This window comes from Telopea speciosissima, chromosome 9, assembly GCF_018873765.1.
Source record: "Telopea speciosissima isolate NSW1024214 ecotype Mountain lineage chromosome 9, Tspe_v1, whole genome shotgun sequence".
NCBI classification, from domain to species: domain Eukaryota; kingdom Viridiplantae; phylum Streptophyta; class Magnoliopsida; order Proteales; family Proteaceae; genus Telopea; species Telopea speciosissima.
This window is the reverse complement of record NC_057924.1, coordinates 42,069,713-42,089,924: the sequence shown is the minus strand read 5'-3', so window position 1 is coordinate 42,089,924 and position 20,212 is coordinate 42,069,713. Positions and strand designations below refer to the sequence as shown.

At 41.8% G+C, this 20,212-nt stretch overlaps 1 protein-coding gene across 1 annotated transcript; it reads right to left on the bottom strand.

Annotated features, from left to right (window-relative positions):
• Positions 1 to 16,132: 16,132 nt before the first annotated feature.
• LOC122638913 (exopolygalacturonase-like) lies at positions 16,133 to 17,478 on the bottom strand. Its single transcript, XM_043831763.1, has 3 exons — positions 17,043 to 17,478; positions 16,454 to 16,969; positions 16,133 to 16,360 (listed from the first exon to the last, which is right to left on the bottom strand). The coding sequence occupies exons 1-3, from the start codon at positions 17,448 to 17,450 to the stop codon at positions 16,133 to 16,135; spliced, it is 1,152 nt and encodes a 383-aa protein (XP_043687698.1). The 5' UTR covers positions 17,451 to 17,478.
• Positions 17,479 to 20,212: the final 2,734 nt, after the last annotated feature.

Genomic DNA, 20,212 nt, shown 5'->3' with positions numbered 1-20,212 from the left:
AGCCAGGTTAATCGTCAAATGACCCTAAAACTCGGTCTCTCTCTTACAGCTAACAAAGGTTAGTTTGTGTCGTACCCTAGTCATATATGGTCTATTTTCTTATATGATGCATGTAATGGGTAGGCTTTCATAGGACAGAACAAGGTCACCCTTGACAGAACCGATATACCTATCGCTCGTGGTCGCGAATTGTAGGCACATGGTTCTTTTGATATACCTGGAGAATAGGTCACACAAACTCAGAGTAATCGAGCTAGTGCCTTTTTTGAGTGGCAAAGCACTCCACAGCACACTAATGAATACCCTCGTTGGTGATTCTAAACTCGTACAATAAATATCAAGGGCTGTAGCTTCGCCGCGAATTACCCATGACTACTCATGGGGTCCAATGACTAACTACGGGGGTAAGAGGGATTCCCATGCAGTGAATGTGTGCAAGAAAGTGGTACAAGAAGCGGCTATCATCCGATCTCAGAGTACTTAGTATGACGTGCCTCACCTCCCCGGGGGTAAAGGCACGACAGGGAGTACCCTCGTCGTTTGATTTTACTTCGAGCACTATGCATGATGCGGTTAGTACACACAGGGGTTAGCTAGACAAACATATTATGGTATTTATATATATATATATTATTTTTTTTTTTTTTTATTTTTTTATTTTTTTATTTTTTATTTTTTTATTTTTTTTTTACATAAAAGTTTAGAGAGAACATTCTTTCATTTATTGATAGCACCTATTTAGAAAGTTTGACCTCTGGTGGACGTTTGTCCACCATCCCTAGTGGAGTCGCCACTGTAAGTACCGTGGTCCTCGGGATGAGGGTTCCTCAGCCCTCCCGTATATATGGCGACATAGGGTTTGGTATTGTATATGTGGATATGGATATGGATAACATTGTCCATGTATAATATTGATAAATAGGGGAGTGGGATCATGTATTAAAATATGCTAATATAATGTGAAGTCGCCACCTAGGGTTAGGGCCTAGGACCCATCAGGTGTAGCCCTATCCATTGTGAACAGAATCGGGCTACATGACTCCATATGGTTTGACCAGAGGTTTGGGTAAGGGGTCAGGTTACGAGCGTGGGAAGGTGTTAGGCACCCACCTCGCCCTGCCGAAGCTGGTCTCTCTGTATTAGATGCTACATAAAGATGAATGTTCTCTCTTTTTTTATCACGGGGATGAAGGATATTATGAACTATATTCGGATAATATGAACTAAACTTAAACATAATAAACTACATTACATATATGAAAAATACGGATTAAAACGATGGAACACGAAAGGACTACATCGAATTAACAAGAATGCAATTATTATACCTGATGGTTGTATTCCCCTGGCTCAGGGGAGATAGATGAATAGACTGACGCTGATTCCTTTCTGGGCAGAGTAACAGCTCTTTCAAGTGATTTGGAGAAGAGTGAACAAACAGAATAATGTCTGCAATAAACGGGTTTTGATTGTTAGTCGCACACTGACGGGATAACAATGTCTAGGAGCAAAAGCGCTCTATACTCAGAAGGATAATCGAAGGATCTATCTACAACCAAGAAAACTTCACTCACTCACACTCTTATGAGAGGAGCAGAAATGAGGGTGAAAAGGGAGAAAAGTGGGTAGGAATTACTTGGGGAGGGTCTCTCCACCCAAAAATTCCTTTTTCCCCAAAATGTGGGAGAGGACCCTCCTATTTATAGGGAGGGACCCTCTCTCTCTCCTGGCCAGATAAGTCCTCCACGGCGCCAGGGAGATGTCCACGGCACCGTGGGTGACGTCAGCAAGCTGATGTCACACCCCCTTATGGCACTGTGAAAATCCGGTACACATCCCCACGGTACCATGGGAAGGTGCCCACGGCGCTGTGGGAAGGAGTCCACGGCGCTGTGGGGGCGCAGTGCCATTTTTCTTTCTTTTTTGGCCTAAAATGGGTCATTTTGTACTCAGCATGGTTCTTGGTCTTATGGGTCAGATATCTTGGGTCTAGAAAGAGGGAGAGTGCGTCGTCCATTGTCCATGTCCCGTTGTCATCATCGCCACTTAGGGGGTGACAAAAATCACCGTCTACAATGTGCAAAATTTATTTGGACACTGTTGGAAATTGTGCTATATTATTATGTTATGTTTGAAGATTTACAAGATTGAATATATAGACGAGAGGAATCCACAGGTTGGAAAGTCAATCACCATTAGAGAAGAATATTGCACATGCTATATTGAGAAAGATTGAGAGAGAGATTGTAGAGATCATAGGTTGTCATGAAGATTGCATGCTTGATACTCAAGCAATGACAAGTATGGGAAGATGAGATAGGATCCGATGCCAAGATGGAAGGTATGCTGGATTTGATCTGTTACACCCCCTCTAGATGAAGATTCGATGGATCTAATCTTTAGCTTGTCTTGAAGGAAGGATAAACGTGTCGTGTTGAGCCTCTTAGTCATAATGTCCGCAATCTGGTCTTTAGTGGAAATAAAACTAACCTGAAGATCTTGTTTGGCAACTTTATCATGCACAAAGTAGAAATCGATCTCCAAGTGTTTAGTACGGGCGTGAAAGACTGGGTTTGTTGAGAGATATGTTGCACCGATATTGTCACACCACAACACGGGGGCTTGGGTTGTGGACAGATCAAGCTCACCAAACAGGGACTGAACCCAGGTCAGTTCAGCACAAGCATATGCAAGAACTTTATATTTTGATTCAGTGGAGGATCATGCAATGGTCGTTTGCTTCTTGGATGCCCAAGAGACCAAGTTCTATCCCATATAGATGGCATATCTACCGGTTGATTTTTGATCATCAGCATCCCCAGCCCAATCGGTGTTAGTAAAAGCATGAAGATCTGGAGAAGAGGACTTGGTGATGTGAAGCCCATAGTGCATTGTGTATTTGAGGTAGTGTAGAATACGCTTTACCATCGACCAATGGTCTTCAGTAGGGCAATGCATGAATTGACAAGCCTGATTCACAGAAAAGGCTACATCTGGGCGGGTGAGTGTGATGTACTGGAGCGCACCAACTATAGACCTGTATTTGGTGGGGTTAGCGAAAGTCACAACCCTTGCAGAGTAGGCTTTGAATGTGGTCGCCATGTGTGTCAGAATCGGTTTGCAATCGGCTATACTAGCTCGTTGAAGCAAATCTGTAATATACTATGACTGAGATAGAGTAACACCGTTGGGTCTGTATGTTGCCTCCATACCTAGAAAAAAACTTAAACAGCCAAGATCCTTAATTGAAAAATTCAGAAGCAAGTTGTTGGAGGAGAGTAGTAATATGTGTAGGCTGATTCCCTGTAATACGGATGTCATCTAGATAGACAAGTATAGAAGATGTCGTGGGCCTTGTGTGTAGATAAATAAAGATGGCTCGGTTTGGGATGCCCGAAAACCAGATTGAATAAAAATTTGAGAGAGACGACTGAACCAAGCATGAGGGGCTTGGTTGAGCCCATAGAGGGACTTGTATAATTTGCAAACATGATTGAGCTGATTGGAATCTTCGAATCCCTGAGTCTGGGCCATGTAAACTTCTTCATTATAAAGAACAACATGCAAGAAAGCATTTTGAACATCAAGCTGCCGAACTGCCCAACCATTAGAAATAGCCATACTGAGCACCATATGGATGGTGGTAGGCTTGACAACAGGGCTAAAAGTCTCATCATAATCAAGACCTTGTTGCTGATGAAACCTCTTAGCAACAAGCCTTGCCTTGTAATGCTCAATTGTGCCATCTGCCTTCCACTTGATCTTGTACACACACTTACAGCCAACCAAATTCATGTTAGTAGCGGGAGGGACTAAAGACCATGTGCCAATTCGCATCAAGGCAGCAAACTCATCGGACATGGCCAACCACCATTGGGTTCTGTTGGAGTTGGTGGGGGTAGGGGTGGATTGGTGGAAAGTGGTCTGTAAAGAAGTGGATGGGTCATCGTAAAGGTCACTAAGGAGGCGGGTACAAAGTGGTGGGATGGTATGGGGCATCAGAGAGGGAGTGGGAGACGGACTAGGTGAGGGAGAGAGGGGGTCACAACTAGAGGTGGGTGAATGGGTAGAGGGTAACGAAGGCGTGTGTGGGAGGGGTGTGGTTGTCGTGTTGGATGGGGGATCAGGTATGGTGGCTAAGAGTAGAGAAACCCAAGGAGGAGAGGTAAGTAATGAGGGGGTGAAGTGGAGGGTTGTTCTTGAAATGGAAAATGAAGCTCATTGAACCGTACAGGGCGAGCAATGTATATTCGTCGTGACTCAAGGTGCATGCAACGATAACCATGGTGATGATAACTATACCCAAGGAAGACACATGGAGCGGACCGTGGATCCATGTTATGACTATTGTACGGTCTGAGAAAGGGAAAACAAAGGCACCCAAAGACTTTGAGAAAACTATAATCAAGAGGTTGATTGGTGAGGAGTGGGTAGGGTGAAATATTGCCAATGATAGGAGAGGGCATCCGATTGATTAAATAAACTGTCGTTCCAATGGCATAATCCTAGTAGGCCTGTGGTACAGAGCTTTGGGCCAAGAGGGTGAGCCCTGTTTCAGCAATATGGCGATTGCGCCTCTCAATGGTGCCTTGTTGCTCATGGGTATGAGGGCAGGAGATATGATGGTGAATGCCAAGAGTGGCAAAATAGGAGGTGAGGGAGCAGTACTCCCCTCCCCAATCTATTTGAACACTTTTAGTTTACCTAGAAAATTGGCACTCAACAAGGGCTTGAAATTGTTTGAAAGTAGAGAACGCATCAGATTTTACTTTAAGAGGATAAAACCAAACATATTTAGGAAAATCGTCCATAAAAATGATAAAATAACGATGTCCAAGAGAAGAAACAGTGGAGGCTGGTCCCCAAATATCACTAAAAATTAAATGAAGAGGAGAGCTTCTACGACTACTAGTTTCATGAAGGGTCAAATGGCATGATTTGCCAATTTGACAGGCGGAGCACAAGTGACGAGATGGAGAAAGCTTGACGTCGTGCAACATGAGCTGAAGAGAACGATCATTAGAATGACCAAGACTTTTGTGCAACGATCATAGGAGGAGAGATGCACAAGATTGATGGATGGAGATGACAGCGGTACCGATGGTAGATAATAGAGACCATTTTTCTAGGCCCCGTAAGCAGATCTCTATTGGACGTCGGATCCTTCACATTGAAATGGAAAACATGAAATTCAAAAAACACATTATTGTCAGAAGAAAATTTATGAATGGAAAGCAAGGAATTAGTAAGAGATGGGACATGTAAGACATCAAAAGGAAGTAAAGAGTGAGAGCTGGAGGGAAGAGAAGAAGAACCAATATGCGAGATAGGGATAGAATTACAATCACCAACTAAAAGACTATTCTTACCATTATACGATGCATAAGAGAAGAGGGACTGTAGATCAAGCATTACATGATGTGTTATGCCAATGTCGGGGATCCAATGGGTAAGGCCAGGTAGGCGGTGGGTTGGTTGTAAGGCGGGTGGGGTTGGTTGAAAGGTGGCTAGGGTTGGGAATAATACAGTTGTTGTTGGGGTGTGGGGAGTAAAGGTGGGTTGTGTGTGGTGAGATAGGTGGAAGAAGAGGGGGAATGAGTTGGTTATAAGTTGGGGTAGGAGTGGGGAAAGGGGATTGAGATTATTGGCAGGGGTTGTGTGCAAAGGCATTAGAGCGCCCAAAACCACTAGGTCCAGTCAGAGCACCATAGTTACAACCATCCTTGCCACGACCACAGCCACCAGGGGAGCCATGACCATAGGTCTGAGTGAGAGGGCCACGGTTTTGTTGAGCAATGTTGGCAGGATCAATCATGGCTTGGCGTGATACAAGGAGGTACTCATGGTTGACAAGAATTCCGTGTAGCTCTGTATAGGGAATCGGTTCTTGATGAGCCATCACTGTGGAAACCACAAACTGAAACTTTATGCTTAGTGCACAAAAAATATGAATGTTGAGATCCTCCGTTGGGAGGGGTTTGCCAGTGCCACTGAGCTCATCAAAAGGAACTTTGGCCCAATGTAGAAACTGAGTGATAGTCTCCTTGGGTTTGTGAACAAGATTCTAGAGGGCGACATTGAGGGAAGAAATGCACATTGTAGAAGCGGAACTGAAGGCTGCATGAGTCCCAAATTTCTTTGCTTGTTTCACGTCCGACAACAAGAGGCATGGCCTTGTCGGAGAGAGAAGAGATAAGGATGCTCATGATGGAGGTGTATTGTTCTTGCCATGCTTCAACATGCGCTTCATCTTTGGGGTAGGGAATTTATCTGGTGATATATCCATATAGTCGTTGGCCTTTGAGGTAGGGATAATTTGGGTTCTCCAATATACATAGTTCTTAGATGATAATTTAATGGAGAGAATCTAACTAAGATTAGGTATGGTTGATGGAGTGGAGAGAGGAGAGACCATGGCTTGAAGGTAGAAGGATGAAGTCGTTGGAGATGGGAGGGAGGGAGGACCGAATTAATTCCTGCTCGTTGGAGCTAGAAGCTCATGATACCATGTTGGAAATTGTGATATTGTTATTAGCTTATGTTTGGAGATTTACAAGATTGAATATATAGATGAGAGGAATCCATTGGTTGGAAACTCAATCACCATTACAGAAGAATATTGCTCATACTATATTGAGAGAGATTGTAGAGATCATAGGCTGTCAAGAAGATTGCATGCTTGATACTCAAGCAATGATAAATATGGGAAGATGAGATAGGATCCGATGCCAAGATGGAAGGTATGCTGGATATGATCTGTTAGACACCTTGATGGCACTACTCCATGCCCTGAACATCCCATCATTGCTGCTTGGTGCCACCAAGACTCCATGATTAGAAGCTTTCTTACTGCCTCTCTAATCGAGGTGGTCTTTCCATTTGTGATTGGTAAGCGAACAAGTCGCGACATTTGACAAACTCTTTCCACGACTTTCTCCTCTCCCTTTGAAAGCCGTATCATATCTCCAACATGGCTTTAGAAGATATTCAGCAAAAATCGGATGAACTTATCTCCCAGTTCTTACATCGTGCAAAGTCGATCTCTGCCAAACTCAATGCTGTTGATCACACACATCGTCCCAGTGCCTTCAACTCGCACATCTACCTTGGCTTCAAGTTAGAGTTTTATGAAATGGTGTCTTCACTCCTTATTAGGACAGATTTATTCCTTATGATGATCTTCACGCAAGCTACTGAGCCATGAATTTCTTCATGGCACGTCTATGAACAAACTCACCCTAAGTGATGTTTCCAGCTCGGCCGGTTCTCCGTCCACCAACACCGTTCAATGCTCCTCCATACCCGGTGCCTCCAGTTCCCCCTCATCCAATAGGGGTTGCCGAGGTAGTCGGGGTGACCTTGGCCATGGTCTCCCAGATTAAACCTATGGCCGATTGTGGTGGTCTATTTGTCGGCGCACAAATCATTCTACTGATCATTGTTACTATCGCTCTCAATCTGGTTACCCTACCCCGCTTCCCTCCCCTTTTCTCCCAATGTTCCCACACCAGCGGTTCATTATACTTACCCTACTTACCCATCTTATCCCCATATCGCCCTCCTTATGGCTAGCCCAACCCTCCTCTCTTACCTACCCCGCATCCATCCATTTCTCTCACATGGTACCCTGACACTCATGCCTCACACCATGTGACCCCTGATATTCAATCCCTCTTCTAATATGATAAGTAGAATGGTCAAGATCAATTGCATGTTGGCAACGTTAAAGGCTTATCCATCTCCCGTATAGGTTCTTCATCTTTTCCATCTCTCTTCTCGTACTTTTCTTTTAAATAATGTTCTCCATGTTCTTTCTATATCTAAATATCTTCTTTCTATTAAAAAAATTACTTGTGATAATAATGTTTTCTTTGAGTTTCACCCATCTCATTTTCTTGTGAAGGATTAGGTAACCAAGTCAACTCTTCTCACCGGTCCGAGTAAAGGGGATCACTACAAACTCTACCCCCACCTTCTCCGTTTGCTAATACTGCTATTTGTACCTCTCTTGATACTTGACATCATCGCCTAGGACACCCGCATGAGCGTCTTCTTTTTCATTTGCTGAAAATAAATAATTGACCGTGTCAGTCACACCATCTTAGTCACCATTGTAAGGCTTGTCAATTGGCCAAAGCAAGTCATCTCTCTTTACCGGAGACACATAGTAGGAGTTTGCAGCTCTCTTTGTAGGGTTACACCAGGTTTATTTAATGAAAGTAGATAACCTATGGATAGAGTGCGACTCACGAGCTGTAGTAAGTTGGATTATCAAGCAAAATATTCCATGCTACTTCCAACAAAAGTGGAGGTTTTACAAGAGCTACTTGGAAGGAATCTCATGGACAATTCCTCATGTTTTTCGTGAAGTGAATGTGGTAGTAGATCGGCTGGCAAAGAACACGACATCAACAAGAATATCTTTAGTCTAGGATTGTGGTCCTTCTTTTGTTCTTCAGGATATTAGTTGGGAATCGCAAATGAGGCCCATATATAGATTCTCATAATTTTTGTTCTATCTTCTGAATGAGTCCCTACTCTATTGATGGCAATGCCGAAGGTGGAGCAGTGGCTCAGTGGTCTTTCCTAGCTCTTATAGTGTTGTATATTTTTTAAACAATTAATGTACTCCTTTGCTGACTCTTACCCCCCCAAAAAAAAAAAAAAAAAAAAAAAAACACTCCCTAGTTCTATATTAGATTTAATATATTATAGAGAATAAATTAAATAGACATATGATTTCAAGTAAGGATACATAAAATAATCTATGTATGCGTCAATTAACATTTGAACCAATGAGAGTGATTCTCAACTAAAATTATTAATTGTGTTTTTTTTTTTAATGAATTATAGATCCTTTCCAACATATATTTTGTCCTTGATAATATTTAAGCAAGAAAAAATAGATTTTAAGAAATCTAAAGTTCTAAATAGGAGACAGTACTACATGGCAGCCCGAAATAATAATGAGCTGGTTTTTAAGGTTTATAATGGCAAAACTACAAGATAACTAGAAACATTCCTCGACTCCATCTTAATAGATTTTGAAATAAAGGAAATTTAGGTCTTTTTATATTTTCTTGTTAATTCTTAATTTTAAACCACAGAAAGAGGGTATGGTCAAAGGGTTAGTGAACTACTTTGATCCACAATACCATAGGCAGCTTATTTATGTATCACAATTATATTTGTTCATGATTCGATCATTAGGACACATTCTAACATATACCAGTGAGAACAATCAACATTTTTAGCTTTATCCTTCTTTTATTTCTTGGTTAAAATCATAGAAAGCATAATTTTCAAGTAAAATCCTACCTTTCTCTATTAATTTTTCTGCAAAATTTCTATTAAAATAGTTTTTAATCCAAAAAAGGAATGAAGTCTTCACAAAATATTTATCATTATGCTAATAGATCAAATTATGTATAAATTCTTTAGATCCCAAATATGAAAAAATTGCAGAACTAATGCTATCTAGCTAGTAACTCGAGCAAGACATAAAACAGTTCAAAGCAAAAAAAGTATTGAACAATAGTTCAGTAAACTCTAGGAAGAGATTAAACAATCTTACGTATTCAGTTCGACCCTTATATATTCCACTATCACGAATTTTCTCTTCAACCCTCCATTCCATTGAGCTCTCCACATGAATTCTTATCTCTTTCTTGCTCATATTTCTAGCAGATACACGAATCCCTTGAAACACTTGCTGGGGTGGTGGTGGTAGTAGCAGTGGTGTTTCGTCAAGAGGTGGTGCCCAGGCCAAAGGTTCCGCGATTTCCATTTCTCCGTAGGGAGTAATGGCCATGTTTTCTTCCATTGTATATTTGTTGGGAGCCAAAAAAGGAAAAGAGAAAAGAAACAGCGGTGGAAAAGCACAGAGACTTCACGCTCTCTTGGTTAAGATAGCAAAGAGAAAGATCTTTTGCAGAGCGAGAGAGAGAGAGAGGGTTTATATATTGAGGAGGGAGAGAGAGAGAGAGAGAGAGAGAGAGAGATGGTTTATATATTGAGGAGGGGGTAGCGTTGCAAAAATCTGACACTATTTTGTAACCCACCAACTGACAGTGCATTGTGATGACACTTGCCAATCAAGAAGATAACGGCTACTCAATGTGAGTTTAAGGCATATTCTTTTCACAATCATTTTTTGACATTTTTAGAGTTTCCTTGTAAAACTGAAATCTTTTTTTCTCTCCGGGTGGTTGGTAGGGGCGTCAAAACCTATGGATAGATTTCCTCCATTGGATGGTAGAGGTTACCAATCCGAAGGTGGTCTTCAAATCCTTCAATTGTCCTATCTTGTATTCCGTCTGGGAGTGCTTGGTTAATCGTATAATTTTATCCTTGTTTTAATTAGGGGGGGGAAAATGTTACCTAGTTGCCTGGCCCCTGTGGCTTCTGGGTTTTGACCTAGGACGATGTTTGTTGGTGCACTCCCATGGGCAAGTACAGCTCTAGAGGCCCACGCAGTGATCTCTTTCGCATATAATTTATTCTTGTTGATCTTTAGAGTTTCAAAAAAAAAAAAAAAAAATAAGAAAAAATAAGAAAAGCCATGGAAGGTATTAAATCTATCCAGATTCTATAAGCAAAACTAGTGTGTGTGTGTGTGTGGGAGAGGGTTTCCTACAAGGGCAGTGTAAGAAGGAATTTGTACACTACACCAAATGAAGGGTTGAAAATGGTATCATTCATATAGAGCCAGCAAAGTCAGTGTAGGAGAGAAAATATTAATATGGGTCACACTGTTTATTATGTGAGGAGAGCATAAAGAATGGACCCGGATCCTCTCTAGCGCACTAGCCCCTCGTACGCACATTCGATAGCTAGGAACAGCTGAGCATACATCCCAAGTGCCTCCATGCACGCAGGATAGAGGCACTCGGGATACACGTTGGAGAGGATCTCTTTCCTAAAGAAACATGTATAAGGGCAATGTATCTATATTTTCCCATGTATATATATATATATATATATATATTTATTTATTTATTTATTTTCAATTATAGCATGTTAGTAATTGTATCCTAGGACAACTCACCAAAATCAAATCTTTTAATACAACAAATTTGGCAAGAGGCGGACCAGGTTGTCCTTTCCATTTTGACAAACCACCTACGACCTAATGCTTCTTGCTTTATATTCCTTACCATTATGTTTTTTATTATATTTTTTAACCCCGAATATTATCTGGGACCCGGGGAAGTCCCTAGAATTTTAATTGAAAAGGAACCAAACTTAAAAAGGTACAAGGGGGGGGGCATAGCTGCCTTACCCCAACCCAAAGGAGAAACATCTCTCAAAAACACTCCAAAAAACCCAACCCCTACAAATGAAGAAGCAAACGAAAAGAGTGCAAAACCAAACAAACTACTTTCTAAGAACCGGAAGACCGATTTTAACCTCCAAAAGAATTTGTCGAAGCTCCCTTGGTGGCTCTTCCCCAAATTGGAACATCTTGTTGGCATTTGCTTCACAAGCTAGCTTCTCTAGCCAATCCACCGTTTTGCTACTTTCCCTGAAACAAATGTGACGCAGGACCTAGTAGAATCACATAACTTCATGATCTCCTGAAACTAGTACCACCCCTTCTAGAGATTGCAATTACTCTGATTGACCATTTTAACTATCAGAGCCGAATCTGAGTTAACTACCAAATCCGACAACCCAAGATCAACATATATTTTTAGCCCTTCCCGCAAGGCCCTTAATTCTGTAATAGAATTGGTGCACTTCCCATATAAATTAGAGAAAGCCACCAAAACCACCCCCTCTTGATTTTTAACTATACCACCTCCACCCCCCAATCTGAGGTTACCTTTGCAAGCACCATCAACATTAAGCTTGATCGTCCCAAAAGAAGGGCACCAAAAAACTTGAATGAATGGGGGGGGGGGTTTCACTTTGGCGGAGAAGGTTGTAAACCAAAGCAATCAAGAATTAACCTTTCTCTGTGTGTGGGGTAAACTTTAAACTTGGACGGGTGAGGAATTCCTCTCACCCAATCTTTTATCTTCTCTATAATCGTACCCGCAGTACGATAAGCTTCATCATGTCTTCTATTGTTCCTTTTCCGCCAAAACTCCCAAATAATTAGAGAAGGAAGAATGCCAGTAATAAAACTTCCCAAACATTTAAAACTAGCTGAACTCTGCCAAGCTAACATACGGGTTCTAATCTCCTGTGAGTGAATGAAATCCATATCAAACAACTTCGAAAAATAAAGCCATACCTTGGATGTTGTACCTCCCTCTACCAAGTAGTGATTTGCCTTATCCATCCTTGGACTCCCACAACATAAGCATCGAGAAGCTAGAGGAAGAGCTAACAACATTAACGATTCAGCAGTGGAAATTCTGCCTTTGAGGATTTGCCAAGTGAAAAAAGCTATTTTAGTAGGCCAGAAACAGTTTCCAATCTACTTCGCATAAAGAACCACTGTCACCTATTGTCAAACTTCATTCCAGGAAGATTTGGTTGTAAAAATGCCATCATTGGACAGTGTCCAGATTAACCTGTCATTCATATTGGAAAAAGCATAATTAACATTGGTAATGCTGTCCCTCACCTCCGTCGAGTCAATATGGATTAAAACCTCCTGGTTCCACATCGGACTTTCATCAACAGCATACTTCATACACAGAGATAGGTCAACCTGCATAGCATTATCCACATAGTCAATAAGAGGTCCTACCCCTAACAAATTATCAAACCAGAAATAAATATTTCCAAATCCAATTAGCCACTTGGATCTGGTCAAAATAAAATCCTTATGGTCTCTACTGTTCATTATTTCTCACTAAATTAATGATCATAGTTTAACGCCTTCGGGCAGTAGTGCTCAATCTCTTTTCATGGGAATGTCCTTTTGGCAGCCTTCCTTCTTCGTATTTCGGTGATCTGAAAGAGGTAATTCCTTTCCCTATTTTCCGTGGAATCAAAAGGATCTTCCCATAGTTTTGGGGGAATTTGTTATTTAAGGATTCCATTGACTTCACAAAAATGATCTCTTACTCTAAGCCAGTCGTTTTCCCAATTTCTCATGCTGAAAATTTCTTCCATGTCCAAATCAATCCCTGAATGGAAGATACAATGTGGCCGACATCCTACTATACTTGACACTAACCCTTCTGGCGTCCAATAGGAATGGCATTCTGTAGGGTCGTGAAAGATACAGAGGATGTTCCATTTTGCACATTCAGACAATTGCTCGAGCCATTAAGTCCGGGCTTAATATCTGAGAAGAAACTTCATCGTGTTCAACCGAGAAGGGACAGATTTGAGAAACGATTCATCTTTGTTGAAATAGCTTATCAATTGTTGGACCCGTAAGCATTCACAGACATCTTCATCAAGCGAACCATCAAATGTTTCCAGTATCTCACATCGTTGAGGGTATAGATACTCATGATACACTCCATGTAGATTTTCTAGGATTATCTCCACTTGCTCTTCCTCCGTTAGAGGGGGGCGCATCCTTTCAGATTCTTTGAACCTTCTGATGAAGTCGGAGAATCCTTCATTCGGCTCTTGCTTTAGTGCCTCCAATTCTTTTTTTTTTTCTTCATACTCTGATCAGTTTGGGCTGTAAGGATAGCCCTATAGATTCGAGCGTCAATCAGCTTTCGCTCTTACTTCACAGGTTGAATCAGGATCGTCGAATCCTTAAAGAGAAAATCCTCTTGTAACATGTTCAATCCATGATCTGGCAGAGGGTTGGTAGTCACATTGGGCTGTTGTCCTATCTTCAAAATTCAATTTTCCCCGCATTTATCAGGTCTTGGATTGCATGCTTGAGGTGTATGCATCTATTTGTCTGATGACCCTTCTGACTGTGGTAATAATAGTGCCACTCTAACTTATATCCTGGAGGTGGATTGGTTGTGTTCACGGGCCGCGGAGGTACAGCATCCAACATCCCTTTCCTCTTGAGTATGAAGAAAAGGTGGGTAGATGTCATACTGCCGAAGGTAAACTATTTGGGAGGGGTTGACTCTTCAGCTTGGATTACCAAAGGAGGAGCAACTATTGGTGAAATTTGCTTCTCAGTGTACTGAACGGTAGTAACCGCATTCACTTCGGGACCTTTCCCTCTTCCTCCTCTGTTGTTCTTGCCGGAATAAGATCCGAAAACTTCTTTGGTTGAAGTCTGGGCTTGCTTTCCTTTGAAGTACTTGTCCTCAATGCGCTTCCCAATGGCTATGAGGGCTTTGAAGGTCTTCATATGCTGACAGTAGAGGCGATCATTGTACTCTCAATGTAAGTTTTCTAATATGATTTCCACTTGTTCTGATTCATTCGGGCGATTCCACATCTTAGACGCCTTTTCACGGAACCTCATGATGAAGTTAGAAAATCCCTCGTCGGCTCCTTGCCTCAGGGTTTCCAACTCACGCCGGGTAATGTCCACTTCGATGTTGTATGAGTACTGTTTGGTGAATGCCTTCATCTGCTTCTCCCTTTTCCGTTTCTTGGTCGGTCTTGATGAGCATTAATGGTTATATCCTCTTCTTCTATTATGATCCTGGGGTGTGTCCTAGACATCGTTGGGGTCACCGTTGGCTCTTCGGGGGTTGGTGCATTATCTGCTCGAGATTGACCTTGCATTGATTGGACCAACTATGTAACTAGTTGTTTCATCTCTGTCATGTCCCTCTGCATGCTAACCATTTCCTGACTCAGTGCTTCTTCTGAAGAATTGGCCTCTAGCAAATTCATGGTGCTCATAATAGGGGGTGACCATGTTGGACTTTGTGTGGAGGGACTAGAAGTCAAGGAAGGTGAACCAGAATTTTCAACTAGCTTAGAAGGTGAGAAATGGTGGAGAATGGCCCGGTTCAATCGTTCGCCATGACGGTTCCACACGGGTATCGAGGATTTTCTTTGTCGCGGAATTGTGCCTTGTAAAGGTAAAAGGGGACCAATTTAGGACTCAAGTGATTCATTTTTTATCTTATTTTAATATTTCATATTTTTTTTGGTTTACAAACAAATATATACTTGCATACATATATACAAACAAAGTGACAATATGCTTACACTCTTCTGATTCTGTTTTACTCAGATAGTCGATGGTAAGGTTTACATCTACATTCAAGATTGCTCGGGAATAACCTTTGCGATCTTGTGATATGATGTAAGCTTACCATAGATCCTTCATTTAAAAGTTCTCAGAGATCAAATTTGAATTATCACAAGGAGATCTAATCGAGGACTTCTCAACAACCTACCTTTTCCTAATACAGAGCACCTCTCATCAGAATTTTGGGTTTGGTCGAAATCCCATGTTCAAATGAAATCATGTGACCATGTGGATACAACAGATAGAAAAAAGTCAATTTAGCATTGCACCTGGGTGTACTGGGTATATGTGAAAAATGGGAGTTACCACCTAGATTTGGGGTCTAGGACCCATTGATGATGGCCCTCCTTCATAGAAGGGGTATTAAATTAATTCCAAGACTCAATGGTTGGTTTGCCCCAAATCTTTGGGTAAGTATTAGGTTACGGGCTAGGAAGTTGTTAAGCATCCATCAACCGCTTGGCCGAGGATCAGTCTTTCTAGACCATACTATTTGCTATACACCTGATGGTTATATGTATTACGGACCAAGTTAAAATAATTATTTTTTTTTTAATGTTTAGCCTATCTTTGTTGGAGATTTGTTAGCTTAATTAGAATAGTGAGAATTAAGGACTCTTTGTCCTCTCTCTATCACATGGTTGTATGCATAACAGCCCCCATTACTAAGATCTATACATTGTAGAGAGGAAGAGAGAGAAACCTTGAGATTCCATAATCAGTAGTTGTTGGTGATTCTCAAAGATGGGACACAGACATCATTCCATAATGAACGGTATGTTTTCCTACCCTACTTTATTTTGTTACAATGAAAGTGAATGCTCATCCTGTATCATTCAACCCTTTAATTAGTTCCAGAACTAATTCCACACAACACAACTTTTAAATGATGTACCAAATCTTTAAGATAATCAACTTGATTTTCATTGCTGCAGTGCAAAATTTGTGTTGACAACAAAAATTAATCATGACTTTATTAGTGCATCTTATGAAATGGCCGGGCTTTGTGATCAGTATTTCAAATTTATCTTGATAGAATATAATTTAGATACAGGTAGGGGGGATCTGCAGGCCGGAACAAATGGGTTTCACATTAGAACATGTAGACTGAACGGGACCATCAGTTCCAGTGTACTCCAAATGGATGTCTCCAACCTCCAAGTGCTCACATGGTGCCCCTTTGCTACATGCTATTATGACTGCAAGCTGCGAAGATGATGTACCTCTGATCTTGTTGAATTTGATGTTGCTGAGCTTAACAAGCGATGGATCCTACAAACATCAATGAGATAGGTTGTTTTTTTATATGTTTCTTTCATTAAAGTTGAATTAATAATAAGCTTCATCATGATAGACAAAACTTACATCCTTATCGCATTTGAAATGTGGGCAATACTCTTGGTCCAAGATGACTGGATTGGAGACATTCTGCATGATGATATCCTCAAAGATTATATCCGAGGCGATACCGGCAGGTGAGGAAGGCCATGTCTTGATCCTAACACCATTTTGGGTGTTGATGAAGGTGCAGTTCCTCACTGAGATTCCACATACTTCTTCTTCATCTTTGTACTTGCCTAAGCTCCCCACACTAACGCCATGCCCTGGTCCACATACAACTTTGGTAACAGTTAGGTTGCGGGTACCAGGACCAATGGAGATGCAATCGTCACCGGTAGCGATCACTGTGTTGGTAATATTGATCCTCCCCGAGCTTCCCATGTGGATACCATCGGTGTTGGCACTCTCGCCGGGTGCTGATATGTTAATGTGTTGAACTGTCATGTCATAGCATGCAAAGAAGTTCATGTGGAAATTTTTGCTGTTCAGTGAGGTTATGTCTCTGATCAAAGTGTTGTTGAGGAAGTTGAATCTTAAACTCTGCAGTTAAACAATAGAAAATAAGAGCTGGTATATCTTGAGACTAACATATGGAGATAAAAGTGAAGCTTACAATGGGGAGCATTTTGCAATTAGGATTTTGGGCGCAGTTGTTGATACTCCAAGCTCTTTGTCCCTGCCCATCAAATGTTCCTTTTCCGAAGAGGGTCAAGCCATTGATGTATTGGAAAACAATCCAACCGTCGGTCTTGAAAACGGAAGGATTGGATGGAGCCTTCACCACTCCTTCAACCTGAAACCCAATTGAAGGACTCTTGCATGGTCCTTTCAAAATTACAGGACCCAAGAAATAGGTTCCCTCTGGAATGAGAACCGTACTTGGTTCAAGTGATTCACAGGCATCATTCCAAGCAGATAACAGAGCTTTACTGATGTCTGTCTTGCCATCTGCCTTCCCACCGAAGTCTTTGACATTGAAAACATGGGCTTCTGTAACTCTAATAGTAAGAACAATGCACATAAAGCACCATTGCTTCCATTTTAAATCCATCTTTTTCTTCTTTTTTTTTTTTATTTCTATTGTTTCCCTCTTTTTCCCTTTTTTTGGCTCGTTCCTGTCCTCTTCCGTTTTGGGCTCTTCTCTGTATATGGTGGCATTTATATATACACATATATAAAGAGAGAGAGAGAGAATACTGTAATGGGGAAGGAGGTTACAGTTCTTTGTTTGAGGTTCTGTTGAATGGGATAACAAAAAAGGTTAAAAGAGTTAGTTGGTAAGTGGGTTTAACGAAATCTTTCTATTATTATTAGTTCGTTCTCCACTTGCAACGACTGAGACTATTGAGTCTTGGAAACAGCTAGTAATTGAGAATAACTAAGTTTGGTTCGTTTTGGAAGAAACTAGACTTCCGTTAAGGTTATGGTTTTACTTCATGGTGGCAATTCGCCAAGACGGGTCAGGAATGAGCTGAAAAAATTTGGCTGTTGTGGGTTAAGAGGGCCCACTAGGGTTAGGTTAAATGAGGGGGGCCACCTTTTATTTATATAATTAGTGAGAGGGGGCTGCGCACAACAGATTTGCCGCAGCTTCTCTCCTTCCCTGCTTCACGTTCTCTCCCTCACTCCCTTACATCTTTCTCGGTTTTCATTGTTTATTGGTGTGAGTGTATTTCCAAATGATTCAATTGTTGGCAAATTAGCATTCCATTAATCACAGAGGTTTAGGAATTACCTGAACCGAATGGAATTGCAACGGAAGGGATGATCGAATGCGGCTTGCAGTTACAAGCAGATCACGAACTCGAACAATCTCGAAAGGTTCCTTTACGAAGAAGAACTCCACACTACAAAACCCTAGGCAACGATGGAAATCCTAGGATAATACAGAACTTGAAAGAGAGGGAGTGAGTTTCTAATTGTGTTCTTATCATAGGGTTTGAGCTGAATAACTTATTTATAGGCTAAACCCCTAGGGCTCCCCCACTAATCCGATTCCCTCTAGGAATCTAAAACAAGGGATAAGAAGGGGGGAAGGAATCGATCACTTAAGTGATCGTTCCTCCCTCTCTCAAGTTGGGCCTGCGATCAGCCCCCACATGTGGGCGATCAAGTTGGGCCCAAAGCCCATCAACGTTTTACATCTCCCACTCGCCCACATAGGACGCATAAATTTAATTATGCATTCAATTTTCTCTCATTCCGCGTTATCCTCCATACAGGTAATGGGGTGTGCGACCTGTCGAGATGGTACAAGGTAGGAGTACTATATCAAACTTCCATCTAGCCAACATAGTACATCACTCTCAACCCCTCATGATGACCAGTGTTAATCCTTGGTATGCAATGTACTCATGACTGCGTTGATCACAAATACGACGAGTCGCCCGGGCAATGAGTCACATAACAAAGGTGTAACGTCCAATGGTTTTTCCCTGAGCCCCTCATGTCAATCCAAATATCCCCAACAGCTTTCCCAATCGCTTCTCGCTGGACCGCATCATCCATGGTCCTAAGGAGAACGTCAAAGTAGCGTCATTGGGTGTCTTTTTCATGACATCGTCTCAGGTAATAAGGGTATTGTGGGATTAATATAATCCACGTGACTCACACAATGACGAAGCAGGGATCCATTCGATCACTCTCACAATCGATCGTCATGAGCACATGCAGTATGATATGCATGTTATGGCGTAACTCCCACTAAGGTGGGCATGTCACTCACAATAAATAAACGCCATACAAATCTTAGTCTAGTCACTACTCTAAGCGCCTAACCTGAGTCTTTAGCATAGTCACCCTCATGGTTTCTGCCTAGAACCTCACATCTGACTTCTAACAGGCTACTTGGAAGTGTGGTGTCTTCCAAGTTGGACCAAGTAAAGGTCTCATCTTAGCTCTAACTAAAGTGCCATAGAACACACACGCTCATGGGCTCATCTCGCTTGTTACACCCCAGCACCGAGGTGAATCACCAGTGTGAGTGGGTCGATTCTAAGCTTGGTGACATCTTTACAAACAATGAATGTATACACACAAGATTACTAAAACAAATATATGCTCATCAATAAATGTAAGGGAAATACAGATAAATGTCCATCACAAACAAAGTGTTCTTAAAGCAAATACATATCAGATCCGCCTGAGTCCCAAGTTCCTAACGTGAACTAGGAAAACATCTTTGGCAATGGGCTTAGTCAATGGATCAGCCAACATATTGCCAGTGGAGATATGCTGCAGAACCACTTCACCTCGCGCTTCCATGTCTCTAATGTAGTGATACCGTATGTCAATGTGCTTGGCTCTACCATGGAACTTGGGGTCCTTTACAAATGCAAGCACTGCCTTGCTGTCACAGTGTATAAGCACAGCGTCATCTGAGTGAGCAGAAACGCTAAGTCTCTGTAAGAACCTCCTGAGCCAAACAACCTCCTGCACTGCTGCCGAACATGCGACGTACTCCAACTCCATCGTGGATAGGACGATGTAGGTCTACTTCTTGCTACTCCAAGTGACAGCCCCGCCTCCCAGGACAAATGCATACGCCAAAGTGGACTTGCGCTCGTCTCTATCACTAGCCCAATCAGCATCACTGTAGCCTCTCAGTCTCAAGACTAAACCACTGAAGGTGAGCGAGAGGTCTGCAGTGCCACGTAGGTATCAAAGTATCCTCTTTATTGCCTGCCAATGAGCTAGCCCTGGGTTACTCTGGTAACGGCTCACCATGCCAATGGCAAAGCAAATATTTGGATGCGTGCACATCATCGCATACATCAGACTGCC

Excerpts from the sequence above, each read along its gene's own strand:
- LOC122638913 (XM_043831763.1), bottom strand. The coding sequence starts at position 17,450 with ATGTGCATTGTTCTTACTATTAGAGTTACAGAAGCCCATGTTTTCAAT. Across the intron at positions 16,970-17,042 it reads ATTGCAAAATGCTCCCCATT|AGTTTAAGATTCAACTTCCT; the intron begins GTAAGCTTCACT and ends GTTTAACTGCAG. Across the intron at positions 16,361-16,453 it reads ATTTCAAATGCGATAAGGAT|GATCCATCGCTTGTTAAGCT; the intron begins GTAAGTTTTGTC and ends TGATGTTTGTAG.